This window comes from Diabrotica virgifera, chromosome 3, assembly GCF_917563875.1.
Source record: "Diabrotica virgifera virgifera chromosome 3, PGI_DIABVI_V3a".
Lineage (NCBI taxonomy): Eukaryota > Metazoa > Arthropoda > Insecta > Coleoptera > Chrysomelidae > Diabrotica > Diabrotica virgifera.
The window spans coordinates 27,874,405-27,895,650 of record NC_065445.1 but is presented as its reverse complement, the minus strand read 5'-3'; the positions used below and the strand labels follow the sequence as shown (position 1 = coordinate 27,895,650).

At 31.2% G+C, this 21,246-nt stretch overlaps 1 protein-coding gene across 1 annotated transcript in view; it reads left to right on the top strand.

Annotated features, from left to right (window-relative positions):
• The window catches only part of LOC114340315 (N-acetylgalactosaminyltransferase 6), a 119,956-nt gene that overhangs the window by 25,536 nt on the left and 73,174 nt on the right, over nt 1–21,246 (top strand). Inside the window, exon 2 of the mRNA XM_050647833.1 lies at nt 5,957–6,029. Coding sequence (XP_050503790.1) covers nt 5,957–6,029 — 73 coding nt within the window. The remainder of the gene's footprint in view (nt 1–5,956; nt 6,030–21,246) is intronic.

The following is a 21,246-nucleotide window of genomic DNA, read 5'->3' as shown; positions in this document are numbered from 1 at the left end:
GCCATTAAGAAGAACAAAAAAATACACTTTCTTCAAATAAACTTTTTTATACGATGCCTAGATTTTGTGTCATTTTGGAACTACTAATGAAATAAAAAAATTTAGTAGTTCCAAAACGACACAAAATCTAGGCATCGTATAAAAAAGTTTATTTGAAGAAAGTGTATTTTTTTGTTCTTCTTAATGGCGGTACAGGCTCGTTTTTTTAATATTGTATTTAATTACAGAGTAATTTCCACGTATTAATATATTTTTCAAATTGGGCTCTGTAGCGCCATTCTTTATTATATTACGAATGCGTGTGCCAAATATCTCGAAAAAATATTAAAAATTACAGCCGCAATCTTGGAACGCGTTTTTGCTACCTGTTGATCGCTACTGTTTCCTCTTAAGGGTATTTAGTTTTGCATAACAAGACTATATTCATAACTGCCATTCTTAACTGCCATTCATAACTGCCATATATCCATAAGTGCCATTCATAACAGTTTCGCAATTATAGACTAAGCGCCGACTTTGGTCTGTTTATGCTAAACTAAGCGTTTGGCCAGAATAACAGTTTTGTCCTCATTAATGTACACATTAATTTTGAAGTTTCCGTCAAAAAATGATGGAATTTTTTTAAAGTGAAAATGTTGTGTTTATATATATGTAATTAAATTGAAAAATACAAATAATCTTTATAAAATCTTTTTATTATGTCTAACGTGCTATGTACTAAGAATATAGTATAAGTCATAAAATTGACCTTTCGGGATTCTTCTATATTTTGAATTTTAAATGTCTATTAATCATTTCTGTACTAAGAGTATAAATCAATAGCCTGTTTTTCATGTATAAATATTGATTTTATTCCAACAGTACAACTTTTAATTTCAAAAGTCTGCTTTGTAAGGTACAGGTCAACTTCTACTGTTATTATAGTACCTTCTGCTTTCACTTTTACGCAGCTTGACTTATACTTTTAGTACAGACCACATGTTATGAGATTCTAGGGCGGTTGTATTGAAAAAATGTAGATAATCCAAATTTGACCATAAAATTTCAAGGAATTAACATCCTTAAAAAGGGGTTGGTACGGAAACAGATTTTTGAGGTTCTTTGTTTTCTTCCTTTTTAACTTTCCTAAACCTTTTTTTATGACTTTCGTTCTGTCGTTGAATACGATGCCGATGTTTATTGTTATCGGTTATAAAAGCAGAAAATTATAAAAATAGCTAGATCCCATTAAACCAAAAACTGTTCATTTAGTATTTTTTTATTTAATTTTGTTGTGCGTGCTAAAAAATAGTTTACTGTGAAAATCTCAGTGTTCTATTTCTATTGTACATGATTTTTAAAAATGAGTAGAGGGAAACAAATACTAAAATTATTGGAACTAAAGGATGATTTATATGGCACTCAATGTATTATTAAATTTCTTATCTTAATTGGCAACTGACATGTCTATCTCAACAAAAAAGTATATAAAAAAATTAAAAAAGAATAAAATACAGGATCCTTTGTAAAAGGTATATTTCAAAGGCCCTAATAATGGTTACATCACAAAATAAAACGTTTTCGGATTAACAAGTAATCCATCATCAGTGTTAAGCCAATAACATGCATGCGTGAGCCACCAAAAAGTTGTGGGTAAAAACCCTTTAAAAGATATAGTTGACACTCAATTTTCAATATGTGAGGTTCATCCCTTTCATATGACATCCACGTGGGTTAGAGTCCTGTGTTGCCCTGGGTAATATCCAGGAATATTTGCAACATCTAACTATTTTAAACATAATATGTAGTATAATATAAGATCTTATACCTTTTAAAGGGTTTTTACCCATAACTTTTTGGTGGCTTACGCATGCATGTTATTGGCTTAACACTGATGATGGATTACTTGTTAATCCGAAAACGTTTTGTTTTGTGATGCAACCCTTATTAGGGTCTTTTAAATATACCTTTTACGAAGGATCCTGTATTTTTGTGATTTATGGTATACAGCCAGCTACAGGAAGTTTATTTTCCTCGTGGATTGTTAAAAAATTATATCTACGAAATAAATTATTTTTCAAACTCTTTCAAACTAGTTTGACAAACAGTTTGAATTTTCAAACCTGTATGATTGACTAGTTTGACTTGACTTGAATTATTTGTCAGAAGGATTGACTTGAGTTTGACTTGAAATTAAGTCAAACTCAAGTCAAATTCAAACATTCAAGTCAAACTTGTGCAACTCTAGTGACAATAATTATAATATTCTGCTTGTTCCAACTGCGTTGCTTCACCAGAAACAAAAGTTAAATTTTTAATTTATGAATGTTTTTTTATATACTGATAACGATTTCCGAAGTGAAACTCGAAACGTCAAGTAAACTTGATTTCAAACTCGAATTGTGACTTATGTCCAAATAAAATAGTAAATCTTATTTTGTATTTCTCACGCCGGTAAGAAGACAACAATGAAATGACCTTTTTTACATTGGTCCGCATGTATATTTTTTATTTCAGCTTCGAGATGGATGACGTCACTAGTATGTAAATGCCAAAAAATCATAATTTAAAAATATGTCCGGATTTTTTAGTCGTCGGTTTACGAAATAATGAATTTATTCCATTTGGTTTTGCCACACTGTAGAACGTAGAACTAATAATAATTATTAAGTTACATAATATTTATTTAATTATAAAATTGCATAAAGTTATAAATTTAAAAAGCCATCGTCGTCATCTGAATAGGGAATCTTACTGATTCAAAAACAGCTTTCTTTGAAACACTTCAGATATCAGGACATCGAGATTCATTTTTCGGAAAAATAACAAAGAGTGCGAGCGGAGAAATCAAACTTGTTTGGTTTCGCTGTTTTGCTCTATGATTTCTGCCACTATGTTATCGAACACCCTATGTAACATTCTAATTAATTTTATAAATGTGAATCTAAAAGTTGGCTACAATTTTTGTTATTAACTTTTATTGCTATCTATTACTATAACGGATCTACGTAGCTTTACCCCACTAATCAATCACCCTGTACATTATTTAATTATATATGTAAATAAATTCTAATACGGTAAGATTCTCCTAAATTGATACGACCCAAGTCCAATGATAAATCGCTGTACCGTTTAGACACGACGATAAATTAAAACAACTCGATCCTTGTGATAAGTTGATACCAACCTCAACCCAACTCCAACTTTGATAAGTCGTGCGATGCACCGTTTACACACAATGATAAGTTGCAACAACTCGATTGACCTTGATAAGTTGTTTGATATATCGCTGTGTTTAAACGATCCTAAGAGATAGATTTTTTTATAAGTTGCATAAGCAGCATGTGATGGGGAATTTGTTTGCAAATAATTTTTCCACCTACCTCTACCGAAAGTATACTTTTCCGGACCTGATTATAGGGAGCAAAGTTGTACTTTTCCTCCCTAGGGAGGAAAATATTTTTCCTCCCTAGGGAGGAAAAGTAAAAGTGACGTCATGGTATTTCATTCATGAAATATAACTTGTTGACGCCCTGTACAATATCTATTTTCTATTACGTAAGTATCTATACATTTTAACGTTTATTTAAAAACACTCTGTATTTTGCAGAATGGTAAAAAACAGTAAATTTTTATTCTGATTTAACAATGTTTACATTAATAATTTGACTTATATTTGACAGTTGACAGTTATATTGTACCTACTTGCTAGTTTTGGTTCTAATAAATTTTGTTGGTTAGTTACATAAATAAATTAAGTAAAAATGATAAAATGACTTGTTATTTGAGGAAGGTGGAAAAACCATATGTATAACATGGGAGTAAAGTGCCTTTTCCTCCCTTGAATGATTACTGCCCTCCGCTACGCGTCGGGCAGTAAACTTCATTCTCGGGAGGAAAAGAAGCACTTTCCTCCCTTGTTATACAAATAGCTATTACTTACTTATATTCATTTTTGCGCTAGATATAATGCTTTCCAAGAAGATATTCAAGATACAATGTTGAAAATAGGCAGAAAAGCTTTTTCAGCTGCAGCATATTACCATTTTAATCATAAAAATCATTCAGGAGCTAGTGGAGTCACTGAAGGTGGATATGAGCTATTACCTCCGATTTCGTTGAACTTCCATCGATTTGCATGAAAATTGGTGAGTGGTTAGAAGATATCTCAAGGAACAAAGGTGACATGGTGCCAACTTGCGCTTTTACGCTGGGGGTGGATGGCACCCCTTCTTGTGGGTGAAAATTATTTTATTAAAATTAACCCCATAATTCGACAGAGGGACAAATTTCAAGCAAAATTTGTTATATAAAGTTATTGAAATAAATCTCAACTTTTTGGGTTATTAAAGATCAAAGATTTTAATTTTTCTTGAGAAAAATGAATGTTTTTAACCAATTTTTCATCAATAACTCAAAAAGTGTAAGTTTCTACAAAAAAGTTATTATTATCACAATTAAAGCTAATAAGAAATGAAATAAACCCCTTACTAGAAAAACCTTTTAATGTTAACTAAAAGTGAGTTATAGGTAATTGAATGTATATTTTTTTCGGCGAGTAAAAAACTCTAAGTATTCAACCTGAAATAACGGGAAATTGATGCATTTTATAACATCAACTTATTAAACATTTGTCAAAGTACTTAAAAATATCTATCAAATGAGCCCCCGAACATGTTAATAGCGTTAAAATTTATGCTCCAAAATTTTTTCAAAATTTATCTTTTAAAATTTTTTCCAAAATATTTTATTGTTTTTTTTAATAACTCCGTTTGTGTTTACGATATCAGGTTCATCTAAAAACTTTTTGAAAGATAATTCTAAGTGCTATTTAAGCACGTTGAACCTAATCTTTTAAACCCCTTACTTTTTTAAAAATAAAAGGTTAAATGACCCCGATTGCATGGTTCCCACAGCAAAATTTAAGATTTAAACGTTTCTATCTCGGTTATTTTTTACCCTATAGAATAGTAAAACAGGTAAAATATTTGGCATAGAAATAACTAAAATTTGGTTATATGTAATTTTTTACGTATATTGAGTATTTTTGAAGTTGATATCAAAAGAATATGAGAATTACAATAATTTTAAAAATCATGATTTTTTAAATTATACCTTTTTTTCAAAAATATGCATTCTAAACTGGTCAAAATTATCGAAAACATTAATTATGCTAATGTAAAGAAGTTATTGTAAGGATTACGATAAATTTTAATTTTTGTGGAAATGGCGTATGTTTTATTTTTCATTTTTCCCTAAAAAAATCGAAACGGTTCTTTTATTTTCATTATAACTTGCTTAATTTTGACGCTATTACCTTGTTCTGAAGCTCATTTGATAGGTATTCTGAATTACGTTGACAAATGTTTAGCAGGAATATTTTATACATTGCATCGTTTTCCGTTATTTAAGCTTGAATACATAGATTTGAGTACTCGTCGAAAAAAATACACATTCAATTGTCAATAACTCACTTTGAACTAACATTAGTTTAGTTTTTATGTGACAAATGTATTCAATTTTTTATTATCTTCAATTTCAGTAATAATAACTTTTTTGTAACAGCTTAAAACTTTTGATTTATACGTGAAAAACCGATTTAAAACATGCATTTTTTTACGAAAAAATAAAATCTTTGGTCTTTAATAAATCAAAAAGTGTTGATTTATTTTATTAACTTTATATAACAAATTTTGCTTATAATTTGTCCCTCTATCGACTTTGGTATTCTTTTTAATAAAATAATTTTCACCCTCGAGAAGGGGTGGCATCCACCCCCAGGGTAAAAGCGCAAGTTGGCATCATGTCACCATTGTTCCTTGAGGTATCCTCTAATTACTCACCAATTTTCATGAAAATCGATGGAGGTTCAACGAAATCGGAGGTGAAAACCTTCAGTGACTGCACGTATATATTATATTCGTTACATTAATTAGGTATGTATAATATGAAATTCATTGGTATTATTTTTTTACAGGTGGCTTTAATTGACAATGAAAAAATTGATTGGCATGATTATGATAGGATCAAAAGGGACGCGCTGAGAACTGGTAAGTTTTTATGAACCCTTTCATTATGACTTCTTCTTTTGGTGCCTATTCGTTTCGAATATTGGTCATCATTCTGGCTATAATTATTTTATTAACTGATGCTTTAAATGGATTAGTTGTTGTTGTGGAGAATCATTTCCTCGAGTTCTTTAACCATTATATTCTAACTTCTCCCTGTACCTCGCTTTCTGAATACTTTGCCTTGAAGGATTATTTTCAGTAATCTGTATTTAGTACCGTTTCTCATTATGTGTCCGAGATATTCTAATTTTCTCTTTTTAATTGTAAACATCTCTTCTCTTTCTTTCCCCATTCTTCGTAGTACGGTCTCGTTGGTTATCTTGTCCATCCATGGTATCCTTAGGATACGTCTCTATAGCCACATCTCGAAGCCTTCAAGTTTTTTTTCCATCGCTTCAGTAAGTGTCCAGGATTCAACTTCGCAGTACAATATTGAGATATAACATCGTAGGAGCCTTACTTTTATCACCAGATTAAGGTTGTGGCTTTTAAAGAGTTTGACCATAAATGTTTACAGGTGTATGTTTACTTGTTTACATGTTTCCAACCGACACTTTGCACTGCACTGTCGTATTCACAAAGTGCAAATCTTGACTCATCAATAAAAATAATATTAGCGCGGTCGTTAATATCTCAATCGACATGTCCTGGTGCAAAACTTAAACGTGTCATACGATGTACCCTCGTATGAGGGTACATCGTATGGGTAAGGGGTAAGGGTAAAGGGTTAACCCTTTAACGGTCTCTGGTAGCTATATATACCATAAGCTATTACGACTTATTTTGTCATCAGAGTTGCGGTGAAAACAATCCTTATAGGCGCAGTCGATACACTGAATGCTTGCTGGTAGGTGTGAATACCGAAAACGTATGCGGCGTGGTAACGACGTGCTTTTTACAAAACTGGTATGATAAGCTACCAGCGCGCCTTTCTGCAACAGTCTATGTAAAAAATCGTTCAGTTTTATTTTTGTTTTTTGCACAAGTGTCATTTGGAATAAACTACTTGGACAAAAATTGAAGGTAAGTGTACTTTTTTTATTATTTTTAACTAGCAAATAATTCTTTAAAAGCACTGGAATAGTTATTGCAAGAATAAATATGTTTTATGTTTATGAGAATTCTAACCCCCAAAATTCATTGCTTTTATTTATCTCTGCGTACAAACAATTTCTATTTCTTAGTTTTGAAACTTATGCCAGTTATTAAACAATATTGTGGCAACAACTTTCTATAAAAATCTTGTTGTTTGACATTAGCGATAGGAAAATATTTTTAATCATTTTGAGAATTGTACCAAATAAGAGATCATTCACATAATAAACCAACAAAATCTCGAGATCGTAGTTTACGCACAATACTAAATTTTTTACGGATACATTAAAGCAAAGTTTAGTATTTATTTGCTAGACAAGGTTCTATAAGACTTTAAATTATTTATTAGGCCTATTTGTCATTACAATTTTTCTAGTACATTATTTAGGTTTGGTTAGATTTTTCCAGTACATTATTCCTGTTTTTTTAGATGTCTAGAAATCGACCGCTTACAGAAACTGAACTCCAGTATATAGTAGACCATCTAAGTGATGAAGAGTATTGTCTTTCCTAATTTGATGGCGATGAACACATGTTCCAGTACTTCAGTACAGCTCTTGAAAAGGGTGCGCCAATGTACTCTTACAAGAAAGATAAAATAATTCTAGCGGAAACGAAGATTTTGGTGATTCGGATCAAGATCCTAACTTTGATCCAGATGACGGATTTGGTTTCAGACACAACAAGTTGGCTAGGTTATTTCCTAAAAACATTTTTTCTGATGAAGACGACGAGGATGAACAACTGTTAACATTACCTCAAGCAACAAATTTCCTAACTCCTGCCGATAAAGATGAGAATTAGGAACAAGCTCCTGTTTCTTCAAATCAATATTTTGTGTGGTCCAAGAAAAACGACCCCAATCTTCTTTTCGAATCATTTGATTTTACTTCAAGCGTCAATGTTGACATTGGTTAGAGTAAACCAATCGACTTTTTCAGAGTTTTCTTTAGTGAGAGTATCTGTCAAACAATTTGCAAAGCTCTACGCTACCCAAAAGAATTCAATAAGAATTCAATACCACTGATGCAGAAACTACTGGAAAAGAAAACTTTTGCTTGTGGCACTGTAAGGCAAACAAGAAAATATTTTCCAAAACAAATATTAAGTGTTGATAAAGAGCTTTCCCAAAATCAGTCAGATTCGGTTAGTTCTGGGGAAATATCTGTTTAAAAATGGAGAGATTGAGGAGTAAAATGTGTTAGTGTTGTCAGCATAATTTTTAACAAAAAACTCAGGTTTTGAGAACAAACAAAACCGGAAATATGGGCTATTCCACGAACATACGCCTGTTTTGGATTACTTCGACAACGAATATTTTACAGTGCAACATAAGAAGTACGAAAGTAAATGGCGCTCATAATTATTCCAATAAACAACAATGTAATTTGCAATTTACTTTCGTTCTTCTTATTTTGCACAGTAAAATATTCGTTGTCGAAGTAATCCAAAACAGGCGTATGTTCGTGGAATAGGGTATAGAGATTATGTACCATGTTCTCAGGCAATAGCGGATTATAACAAATACATTGGTGGAGTAGATCTATTCGATCAATATCATACTAACTACTCCATCGCATGGAAATCATGGTGGGTAAAAATAATTTACTACCTTTTAGACGCAGCTATAGTACACAGCTATATTTTATATAAGGAGACTCTGAAAAAAAAACTCAAAGTGCTAAGCCTATGACTGCACTACAGTTCCTAGCATCACATTGAACTAGCTGATAATTTGATTAGCTTTTTTACTTTCAGAAAAAAAGTCTGGACCTCCATCAAACTCAACTTTGAATGCTGGTTCACACTTATCCACCAAAGGAACTTATAGGCGCTGTGCCCTTTGTGCTTCATCTAAAAAGAAACAAACGCGCAGCACTTTGATTTGCCAAGCTTTTAACGTTGCTCTATGCAAAGATTGCTTTGCACCCTACCATAGTAGATAGAAAGTTCTTATATTATTTAATTTATTATTAGATAATAAATTAAAAATATTCCTGTATTTAGTTTATTTATATTTTCAAAATAAAGTATTTTTTTTTTATAAATTTTTGTAATTGTTTTTACCGGTCGCTATATATACCAATTGCCCACTAACTAAGTATTAGTTGTTTGTCAAAATGCATACTGGTAGCTATATATTATTGTGTATCAATTTATCAATCAAAGATAGAATAAAAAGCTTTATTAATTTTAATAGAACGCGGGCACATAAATTTGATACACCCTGTATATTGATTTGTAACTATTTATTATAAGTAGTTTTTAAGAAGTGGGTTATCGTTAATGAGTTTTTTTCCCTGAAAGTGATATGAATAGACAATAATTGTTCAGGGTATTTGGAGATTATAACGGTGCTTTGTTATGCACGAGGCCAAAAGCCACAGGTAATGATATCTTTAGAAAATAATGTAAAAGAAAGTTTTGAATTTTAATCTCTTTTTGTTTAACTCCGAGTAAATTTTGTAGAATTTCCCGAAAGTAATTATTATGATGGTAGGAATATTTTTGAAAGAATGCGTGGGTTTTTTCGAATGAAAAAAAGAATGGGGAAGAAGAAATGTCTCTGATTGGTTTGGCAATTTGGAATGGGAAGGAGAGAAGGTGAAATTTTCAGATAGTTTTGGAAAGAGGAATTATTATGTGATCGGCATCGCTGAAGAGCAGTCAACGTTTTCGTGGATAGTTAAAAAGCAAGTACCAGTGGTTGTTTGATAGTGGAGAGTGGAGCTGAAAAGTGGAACGAGAGACATATCAAATTGAGAAGAAATACCTCTTTGATTCTGTATTATTGTGAGAAGGAGAGGAGAAAATTTTGGAGTTGTTTGAATCGAGTACTGGTTAAAAGAGGCCTGGCTCGTTGTTTCTTTGGAGAATTAGTGCTGGTATGCTGCTGGATTGAAGCTTGAGAACGGAGAGGGCTTTGATGGGTAGCCTAACATAGTCAACAAGGGAGAGCTGTTTGGGTCAAGAGGAGACATCATTGTGAGTGAAGCAAAAGATCAGTCAATTTATGTGAAAGATTTTTTTATGTTCGGAAACTAAAATTTTGAGTAAAAGCATTTGAATTAAGATTCCAATATTTCAAAAATTAAATAGGAAGTATAAGTAATTTTTGCGAATACCTAAATTTGTTTGTTTAGCTTGTTATATCAAAGTCATCGGGAATAAACCCATAAATTTTTATTTGAACTAGAATAAATTTAAGTGGTAAAAATTTCATTCGTACAGCTATGTCCACAGGTTTTAATTGATCGATTTTTAGAGTATTGAATTTGATAATAAAAGATATTTCTGTATGTTTATTTATGTATTTCTATTTATTTCCCTTTCCTATTTTTCTCCCGATAAGAATCAACTAAGAGATACTGAAACCACGAGAGAAGATAAGTATAACATAAGATAATTTAGATATTTTTTTGTATTATAAAAAAGGCACCCTGAGATTTTTTCTTAATTTTTTTAGAATTATTTGCAACAATTGGATCATTAATTGAATAATTAATTGGAGTTATCAAATAAAGACTAATTGATATGAAAGTAATAAAAAGCAGATCATAACAATATATATTATATACCACCCTTTCCAGCCCTTCTGGCACAGAACAAAATTTTTTAAACATTTTTTGTCTTACTAATGATGCATAATGAACTACTTTTACTATTCAAAAGTATAGTTTTACAAAAACAATAGTTCTGCCCGTTAAAGGGTTAACAATAGAGCAAGTACCAGGCATTCTGGCTCTGATTCCAAATTCCCTTAATCTGTTTCTTACCTAATTGGCACTTATTCGAACATTACGGGCTGTGGAATGATCATTTCGCAGTTTTCTAGCTGTAACATGTTGTGTATGCAACGTCTGCAGATGTAAATAACGTTCATCTGCGGGGTTCGTTCACCTGGGACGTCCTGGGACTGGTCTTCTTGTGTATCCTGCACTTTCTCTACTATATCTTCTTGAAACGCTGGATTGGTCGATTCTCATAACATCAGCAAGATATTGCTGTGATCGTTCATCTCCAATTAAACCTACATTTTAGGCTGCTTGTTCTGACGTTATATTACTCATTTTTTGTAAGAACATACCTCCTCATTGAAAACTTTAGCAGACATAGTGCACTGATCAAATTCTCGAATACAAAAAATGTCCAAAATAAATATTCTGTTTTAACAACGTTTTGTTTACTGTTTATTTTTTCGGCAAAAATACGCTTCAACTTGAAATGTTATGGGTCTGTAGACACCTAAGAGGAGAATTATAACATTCTGCTAAAAATAAAAAAATATTTTTAAACTTTTTTTCTATTTGAAAAATTATGCAGTGATTAGTGATTAGTGTATTTTAATTGACTGTACTAATCAATATGATACTCTCTTGGTTCCGAAAAATTATTGAAGTATCCTTTTTAGGCGCGATTAGGAGTGAATTTTCATTATTTTACGCGCATGCGCACACAGACAGTATGGCGTTAGTTACTAAATCTTTCAAGTTATGTATAAATATATCAGTGCAAAAAAAGGCGCGAAAAGAATATATTAGTGTTTTTAGTAAATATATTTATTATAATTTTTGTGTCTTTGGATTTGTCTTCCTCGGGAGTAAGATAAGTATTATTATTACGTATTTTTTATGGGAAATAAGCCACAATTTTACTAAAAAATTAATTTATTAACGTTTCGAAGCCCAAATCGGGTTTCGTTGTCAAAATACAAAATACTATTAAAATAAAACAAACATGTTGTTGCTAAGTAAAAAAATTCTTCTAATAATTTATTTAATCTGACTCATTTATATTGGCAATTCAGACGTATATTATACATTTTAAAGTAGAAGACTTTAAAATGATATCGCCAATATTTATGAGTTGCGTTCCTGGGACGACTTTACTAAAAGATAGTTCATTCGATTACATGAAATCAATCCCAACTCAAGAATATCCGTCGCAAAAAAATCATAGCATGTGATCTGTCTTTAAAAAGACAACCAAATGCAACGATGACAGTAAAATTCTCGCGTTAGAGATTCCATAGTAAATCACGAGGGAAAACCAGGAAAAAACCTCGTGATACTATCCCGACATCGTAAGTATTTGGTCTTACATTTAATTTACCTTCAAAAAACTAATACCAAATTCTGACTTTAATATGTTTAAATTATAAATAATATTAATATTACATAGATATACAATAAGTAATACTAAAATATAAAATTTGTACTAACTCGATATGTTATTGACTTATTAATCGTGGTATTTTCTTTCTATTGACTTCCTCTTTCAGTATGGGTAACCACATCCTACTGCATTCTACCGAGGAATTTGCGACACAATTGGTTTCATTTAGCATAATTAGAGCCGCTTCTTTGATTTTTCTCTTTTTACTATCTGTTTCTTTCAGGACTATACTTGAATCTCTCCACTGAACTCTATGTTCATTATCCCATGCGTGTTGACATATCTGAGATCTATCAAATTCTCTGTTTTTTATATAAGACTGATGTTCACTTATTCTAACGTTTAATGGTCTTGATGTTTCACCTAAATAAAATTGTTCGCATTCACAAGGTATTCTATAAATGCAATTCTTTGTTCTTTCTTGTTCATTGTTAGGTTTAGTTTTAGATAGAATAGATCTCAATGTGTTTGTTGTTTTGAATGTTGTTGAAATGTTGAATTTATTTCCTATCGTTTTAAGTTTCTCGGATAGTCCTTTTATATATGGTATTGTTATTTATATATAGAGCCAAAATTACTTGTTCTAACGAAAATTCATTTTTAGAAGAAAAACAATTGTTAACATCTGTTTTATTAAAAAATGATTATCCTTTATCGTTTATAAATAAGGAATTGACAAGATTAGATCGAATGGAACAGAACAACTTAGAACGGGATCCTACAACATTCACAAGAAATAATACGAGGAAAATAACAATACCATATATAAAAGGACTATCCGAGGTCCGAGAAACTTAAAACGATAGGAAATAAATTCAACATTTCAACAACATTCAAAACAACAAACACATTGAGATCTATTCTATCTAAAACTAAACCTAACAATGAACAAGAAAGAACAAAGAATTGCATTTATAGAATACCTTGTGAATGCGAACAATTTTATTTAGGTGAAACATCAAGACCATTAAACGTTAGAATAAGTGAACATCAGTCTTATATAAAAAACAGAGAATTTGATAGATCTCAGATATGTCAACACGCATGGGATAATGAACATAGAGTTCAGTGGAGAGATTCAAGTATAGTCCTGAAAGAATCAGATAGTAAAAAGAGAAAAATCAAAGAAGCGGCTCTAATTATGCTAAATGAAACCAATTGTGTCGCAAATTCCTCGGTAGAATGCAGTAGGATGTGGTTACCCATACTGAAAGAGGAAGTCAATAGAAAGAAAATACCACGATTAATAAGTCAATAACATATCGAGTTAGTACAAATTTTATATTTTAGTATTACTTATTGTATATCTATGTAATATTAATATTATTTATAATTTAAACATATTAAAGTCAGAATTTGGTATTAGTTTTTTGAAGGTAAATTAAATGTAAGACCAAATACTTACGATGTCGGGATAGTATCACGAGGTTTTTTCCTGGTTTTCCCTCGTGATTTACTATGGAATCTCTAACGCGAGAATTTTACTGTCATCGTTGCATTTGGTTGTCTTTTTAAAGACAGATCACATGCTATGATTTTTTTGCGACGGATATTCTTGAGTTGGGATTGATTTCATGTAATCGAATGAACTATCTTTTAGTAAAGTCGTCCCAGGAACGCAACTCATAAATATTGGCGATATCATTTTAAAGTCTTCTACTTTAAAATGTATAATATACGTCTGAATTACCAATATAAATGAGTCAGATTAAATAAATTATTAGAAGAATTTTTTTACTTAGCAACAACATGTTTGTTTTATTTTAATAGTATTTTGTATTTTGACAACGAAACCCGATTTGGGCTTCGAAACGTTAATAAATTAATTTTTTAGTAAAATTGTGGCTTATTTCCCATAAAAAATACGTAATTATAAAAATGCCACAAGGAAATAGCTTCAGAACAACATAAGTATTATTAAAACATTTATATTTATTATACTTCACTTCGTCTGTTTGTTACCGTGAATTCTCATTATGTCCGAGACTATAAAAACAGAGAGCTCGTAGCGTTATTCGCGATTGAAACGGAATATAGAGGGCAGGTCGAATGCAGGAAAATGGCCGATATAAATGGTATAAACAAACATTCAATTGTAGTCCGTTCTTTAACGGTAAAATATTGCAAAACCTCTAAATTTTAAAGAATTGCTTGGATTGACATAAAATTTGGCATACACGTAGCTAACAAGTTAAAGAAACAAAGTGATATTGTGCCGATATGTGCTTTTGTCCTGGGGGTGGTTTTCAGCCCCTCTTGGGGGTGAAAAAAATATTCGTCCAAAGAAAGTCAGGAAATGGATAAACTGGCTAATTTTAAATAACTTTTGTTCTATAGAGTTTTTTCAGTAAGTCAATACTTTTCGAGTTATTTGGCAGTGAATATGTTCATTTTTTCAACAAAATAACCACGCTTTTAGACGGTTTTTTGCAAATAACTCAAATAGTAAGTATTTTGTCGAAAAGCAAAAATATAGCCTGTAATAAATTTAAAAAAATGGTGTATATATCACATCTCTACACCTAATAGAAGCAGAGTTATAGCTAATGAAAAATAGGTTCATATTCGTCAAATTCCAAATGGAATACTTTAACGTGAAATAACCAAAAATGAAGCATATTTCGGGGAAAACTCATTACAACTTATTTAAAGTGTTTAAAAAAAGCTTCATTTTTGTTTTATAAAAAAAATTCTAGCATCAAAATTAAACAAGTTACGCTCAAAATAAAGTTAGTCCCTTTTGGTTTTGGTAAAAAAATCGAGAAAATCACCCCCTAATTAGTATCTTAAATGAACTTAATCGTTACGACTTCACAAGTTTCTTGACTCGTGTATATATTGTTTATATGATCTGTAAGTTTAATCGGTTCAAAGTCCTTATTATTGAAAGGGCTGTAGTTAAAAGGGGTTGAACGAGTCACTGATCACGAATGTATGCAAATTTAGAAACACTAAATCTCAATCAATTTTTGTCTAAAAAAAAAACAAAAAAATACATGATATTCAGAAAAGCAAATCTAATTTTTTTTGTTTTTTGAGATTTTTGGTATCTAACAATTTTTAAGTTATTTTGAAAAAAAGCATATTTTTCAAAATTTAAATTTTTAAAAATTTTACTTCGAAACCAAATTTTTTCAAAAATAAGCACTTTAAATCGATCAAACTTATCATATAAACACAACATAAGTAAAATAATTTGTGGAGCGGTAACGATTAATTTCATTTAAGTTGCTAATTAGGGGGTGGTCATCCCGATTTTTTTTTGCAAAAACAAAAGGGACCAACTTTATGATCGTAACTTGCTTAAATTTAATGCTAGAAACTTTTTGTAAAAACAGAAATAAAGCTTTTTTTAAACAATTTAAAAAAGTTAAAATTGGTTTTTCCCAAAAAGTGCTTAATTTTTTGGATATTTCACGTCGAAATATTCTATTTGAAATTTGGTGAATATTAATCTATTTTTCATTGGCTATAACTCTGGTTCTACGAGATCCACCTAACGTGTACACCATTTTTTTTACTTTTTTATAGGATATATTTTTGCTAAGAACGTTTTTTTCGACAAAATAATTACTTTTTGAGTTATTTGCGAAAAACCGTCTAAAAATGTGGTTATTTTGTTGAAAAATGAACATATTCACTCGTAAATAACTCGAAAAGTGTTGACTTGGCGAAAAAGCTCTATAGAACAAAAGTTACTTAAAATTAGTCAGTTTGCCCATTTCCGGACTTATTTTGGACATATATTTTTTGACCCCAAGAGGGGGTGAAAGTCACCCCCAGGGCAAAAGCACACATTGGCACAATATCACTTTTTTTCTTTGGCATGTAAGCTATACGTATGCCAAATTTCATGTCAATCCAAGCGGTTCTTTAAAATTTAGAGCAAAAACCGTAAAAGAATGGACTATTGAGGAACAGAACAATACCGATTTGATTTAAAATATTTTAATGTACTCATCATGCTGAAATTTACTAAAAATTTCTTGATAGTGACCAAATTCCATTCAAATCAACAATTTTCTGGTTTGTTTATACCACTTATAGTAGTTTAAATTTATTCTATTGAAGAATATAGAATTGGTATAGCATTCGGCTAGCGATCGTCTTAGGTTCAAATCCGGACCATTCCCATTCTTTTTTTTATTTTTGGAAAGTGGTAAGAATTAGAATTAGTTTAATATTTAAATAAAATTAAAATAAACTGTTTAAAAGTATATTTATTTCGTTGAAATCATATAATAGAAGTATAACTTCTTACGTGCGTACAAAGTACACACACATTCTTTTTTTTTTTAGAGAGATTGCCGTCACATTGACCTTATAGGTCTGGATCCCGCGTATGAAAAAAAAAGTTGATTAATAGCAAGCTGAAAATTTGTTAATAGCTTAAGGGTGTCTAATAGGACAAACTTTGATATATGGGAACACTGGAACAGGGGAAGTTTTAATTGTGGAACAGGTTAAAAATTTGGAACGGTCAGACCACGAAAACGGCACATGTATTTTGTCCGACAGAACAGACTTAAACTCTCCGAACAGAGATTAAACTCTCATGCAAAAATCAGACTGCTATTGATCACCAAATGGGCGTGTTAATGAGTGGAACATGTAGAATATGTCAAATGACAGGAATTATGACAGGTGATAAATAGCAGTCTGATTCTTGCATGAGAGTTTAATCTCTGTTCGGAGAGTTTAAGTCTATTCTGTCGGACAAAATAAATGTGCCGTTTTCGTGGTCTGACCGTTCCAAATTTTTAACCTGTTCCACAATTAAAACTGCCCCTGTTCCAGTGGTCCCATATATCAAAGTTTATCCGACTAGACACCCTTAAGCTATTAATTAACACATTTTCAGCTTGCTATTAATCAACTTTTTTTTTCATACGCGGGATCCAGACCTATTATAATATCGCCGCTAATAATTACGACAGTCTAATTACCTATTTATTTTATGACAAAACTCACGACCAAAAAATTAAGAATTTTTCATTTTGTTAATTATCTTGTCTATCTCATCTACGATCATGTACATTTCATTACGCCATATAAATGTAAGTTTTGCTTGATCTGATATCATCATTAAGTATGTGAGAAGGAAGAGAAATAGGATTAAGTAATATATACATTTTTTTCGATAAGATCAGTTAATACATGTACTTAATTGATTTTATCTTCTTTTTTATCTAAACTAACATTTTGAATTGTACTTATTATGTTTCAATTGAGAGCTTGTACGAAATAATAATTTATAAAGTAGTATTTCCGGGAGTTATTCTGAAAATTTTACAAGAAGTACTAGATGGCGAATGGAAACACTATTTAAACGTCATTAAAAGACAAATTCACATTTTCCACATATTAGTCCAGGGTAATAAAGTTTTTTCCATGACACTTCATCAGCCAGGGTACTGAAGCGTTTTTCGACAGGTAATAACTATAAGAACAAATTGTAACTATTTCCTGCGTAGGATCTGGCGGCCATTTATATTTATAAACAATTAACTGTCAAAAAATGTGACAAAAATATTTTTATTTATAAACAATTTAGTGTCAAAAACACATTTATATTCATTTTTTTTTCGAATCCTGAGAAAACGAATAAGTAAACTGCTCGTCAAAAGTTAGGGATATAGAAAATTCTGCTGAATAGTATTTTTTCGTGAACAGATTAACGGATTCCGCTAATTTTTTTTTATTATTTTAGACTTTTCTTTAGTATTTACACAGTTATGCAAAGGTTTATTCAAACTTTTTTTTTGTACTTATACCGGGTGGAAGAAAAGAAATGTTTTTCTTATGTTAAGTTTGAGACACCCTGTAGGGAGGACGAGGTACAAATGGGAGTACATATATATCGAAATCGTATTGTAGTCTTATGTTTTGTGAACATTTTGTTTTTTGAATGTCCCTGATATCTTTAGAAATAAAAAATAGACGGTTTTGTAATTTAACATGTGTTTTAACCGAAACAAAAGTTTGAGACACCTTGTAGGGAGAAAAAGGCACAACGGTGAGTATACCCCGATATTATGTTGTAGTCTCATATTTTTTGAATATTTTATTTTTTTAATTTCTCTGATATCTTTAATAACAAAGAAACTAGACGATATTACTCTTTAATATGTGTTTTAACTGACGACATGCGTCACATCATACATGTGAAACATAGAAAAACATATTAAAGAGTAATACCGTCTAGTTTCTTTGTTATTAAAGAGATCAAAAAAATTAAAAAAATAAAATATTCAGAAAATATGAGACTACAACATAATATCGGGGTATACTCACCTTTGTGCCTTTTTCTCCCTACAAGGTGTCTCAAACTTTTGTTTCGGTTAAAACACATGTTAAATTACAAATCCGTCTATTTTTTTGTTTCTAAAGATATGAGGGACATTCAAACAACAGCATGTTCACAAAACGTAAGACTACAATATTATTCTGATGTATACTCACATTTGTACCTCGTTCTCCCTACAGGGTGTCTCAAACTTAACACAAGAAAAACATATTTTTTTCTTCCACCCGGTATAAGTACAAAAAATAATTTTGAGTAAACCTTTGCACAACTGTGTAAATACTAAAGAAAAGGCTAAAATAAAAAAAATAGCGGTATCCGTCTGTTCGCGAAAAAATCAACCTATGAAAATCAGCATAATTTTCTATATCCCTAACTTTTGACGAGCAGTTTATTTTTGAAAAATTTAAACGCAGAATGAAAGATTGCATTATTATCGAGGGCCGAAAGTCCCTTAGAATAACCAAAAAGTTTCTTTGGAATGAGATATTTAAAATTAAAAGTCATACTAAATTTTCTCTTTTTTTTTCACCCCTGTAACTTATTAAAATACACATTATAGAAGTTTTCAGGGACTTTGGGCCCTCGGTAATAACGTAATTTTTCATTCTGCGTTTAAATTTTTCAAAAATACTTATTAGTTTTCTCAGGATTCGAAGAAAATGAATACATTTAAAACACATTGAACATTTTGACATGCGACATTTTGCGCCTATGCTGTTAATAGCATTAACACACTTTATTACTGAGTGTAGTACCTACCTACTTCATTTAGACGAGGCGAGATGTTTTTAGCTATCAAGTTTTCATTAAATTTTGAAAGGGTTAAACTTGTGTCGAATCCATTTTCGAATTGCCCCCTTATTAATCAACTCGCCCCCCGTGGGGCGTGGGCCCCACGTTGGGAAACACTGGCTTAGACCAAAATTGATGATATGCAAAGACAAAGACTGAGAAAGGTATACAGTTCGGTGCAAGAAGAGGACGGCACATGGAGAATAGGAGAAATGACGAAATTAACAAATTAAACGAAGGTATTGTAAGATTTGTGAAAAATCAAAGACTGCCATGGCTGGGACATGTCCAGAGACAAGAAGATTAGACCAGGAAGGATCTGGTTTTAGGTGGATGTGAGAGGTGACATTCGGGTTTTTGCGGATAAAGTTAGGTGATAACTTCGTTAATAATAATTGACTTATGCTCCTTCTCAAATATGCCCGGAACATTAATAGTGGAGTCACTGAAGGTGGATATGAGCTATTACCTCCGATTTCGTTGAACCTCCATCGATTTGCATGAAAATTAGTGAGTGGTTAGAGGATATCTCAAGGAACAAAGGTGACATGGTGCCAACTTGCGCTTTTACCCAGGGGGTGGATGCCACCCCTTCTCGGGGGTAAAAATTATTTTATTAAAAATAACGCCATAATTCGATAGAGGGACAAATTTCGAGCAAAATTTGTTATATAAAGTTATTAAAATAAATCAAAACTTTTTGAGTTATTAAAGATCACAGATTTTAATTTTTCTTGAGAAAAATGCATGTTTTTAACCAATTTTTCATCAATAACTCAAAAAGTGTAAGTTTTTACAAAAAAGTTATTATTATCAAAATTAAAGCTCATAAAAAATGAAATAAACCCCTTACTACAAAAACTTTTTCATGTTAACTAAAAGTGAGTTATAGGTAATTGAATGTATATTTTTTTCGGCGAGTAAAAAACTCGTAAGTATTCAAGCTGAAATAACGGGAAATTGATGCATTTTATAACATAAACTTATCAAACATTTGTCAAAGTACTTAAAAATATCTATTAAATGAGCCCCCGAACATGTTAATAGAGTTAAAATATATTCTCCAAAATTTTTTCAAAATTTATCTTTTAAAAATTTTTCCAAAAAATGTTATTGTTCTTGTTTTAATAACTCCGTTCGTGTTTACGATATCAGGTTCATCTAAAAACTGTTTGAAAGATAATTCCAATAGGTCTGGATCCCGCGTATGAAAAAAAAGTTGATTAATAGCAAGCTGAAAATTTGTTAATAGCTTAAGAGTGTCTAGTCGGACAAACTTTGATATATGGGAACACTGGAACAGGGGAAGTTTTAATTGTGGAACAAGTTAAAAATTTGGAACGGTCAGACCATGAAAACGACACATGTATTTTGTCCGACAGAACAGACTTAAACTCTCCGAACAGAGATTAAACTCTCATGCAAAAATCAGACTGCTATTTATCATCAAATGGGCGTTTTAATGAGTGGAACATGTAGAATATGTCAAATGACAGGAATTATGACAGGTGATAAATAGCAGCCTGTTTTTTGCATGAGAGTTTAATCTCTGTTCGGAGAGTTTAAGTCTATTCTGTCGGACAAAATAAATGTGCCGTTTTCGTGGTCTGACCGTTCCAAATTTTTAACCTGTTCCACAGTTAAAACTGCCCCTGTTCCAGTGTTCCCATATATCAAAGTTTGTCCGACTAGACACCCTTAAGCTATTAACAAATTTTCAGCTTGCTATTAATCAACTTTTTTTCATACGCGGGATCCAGACCTACAAGTGCTATTTAAGAACGTTGAACCTAATCTTTTAAACCCCTTAGTTTTTTAAAAATTAAA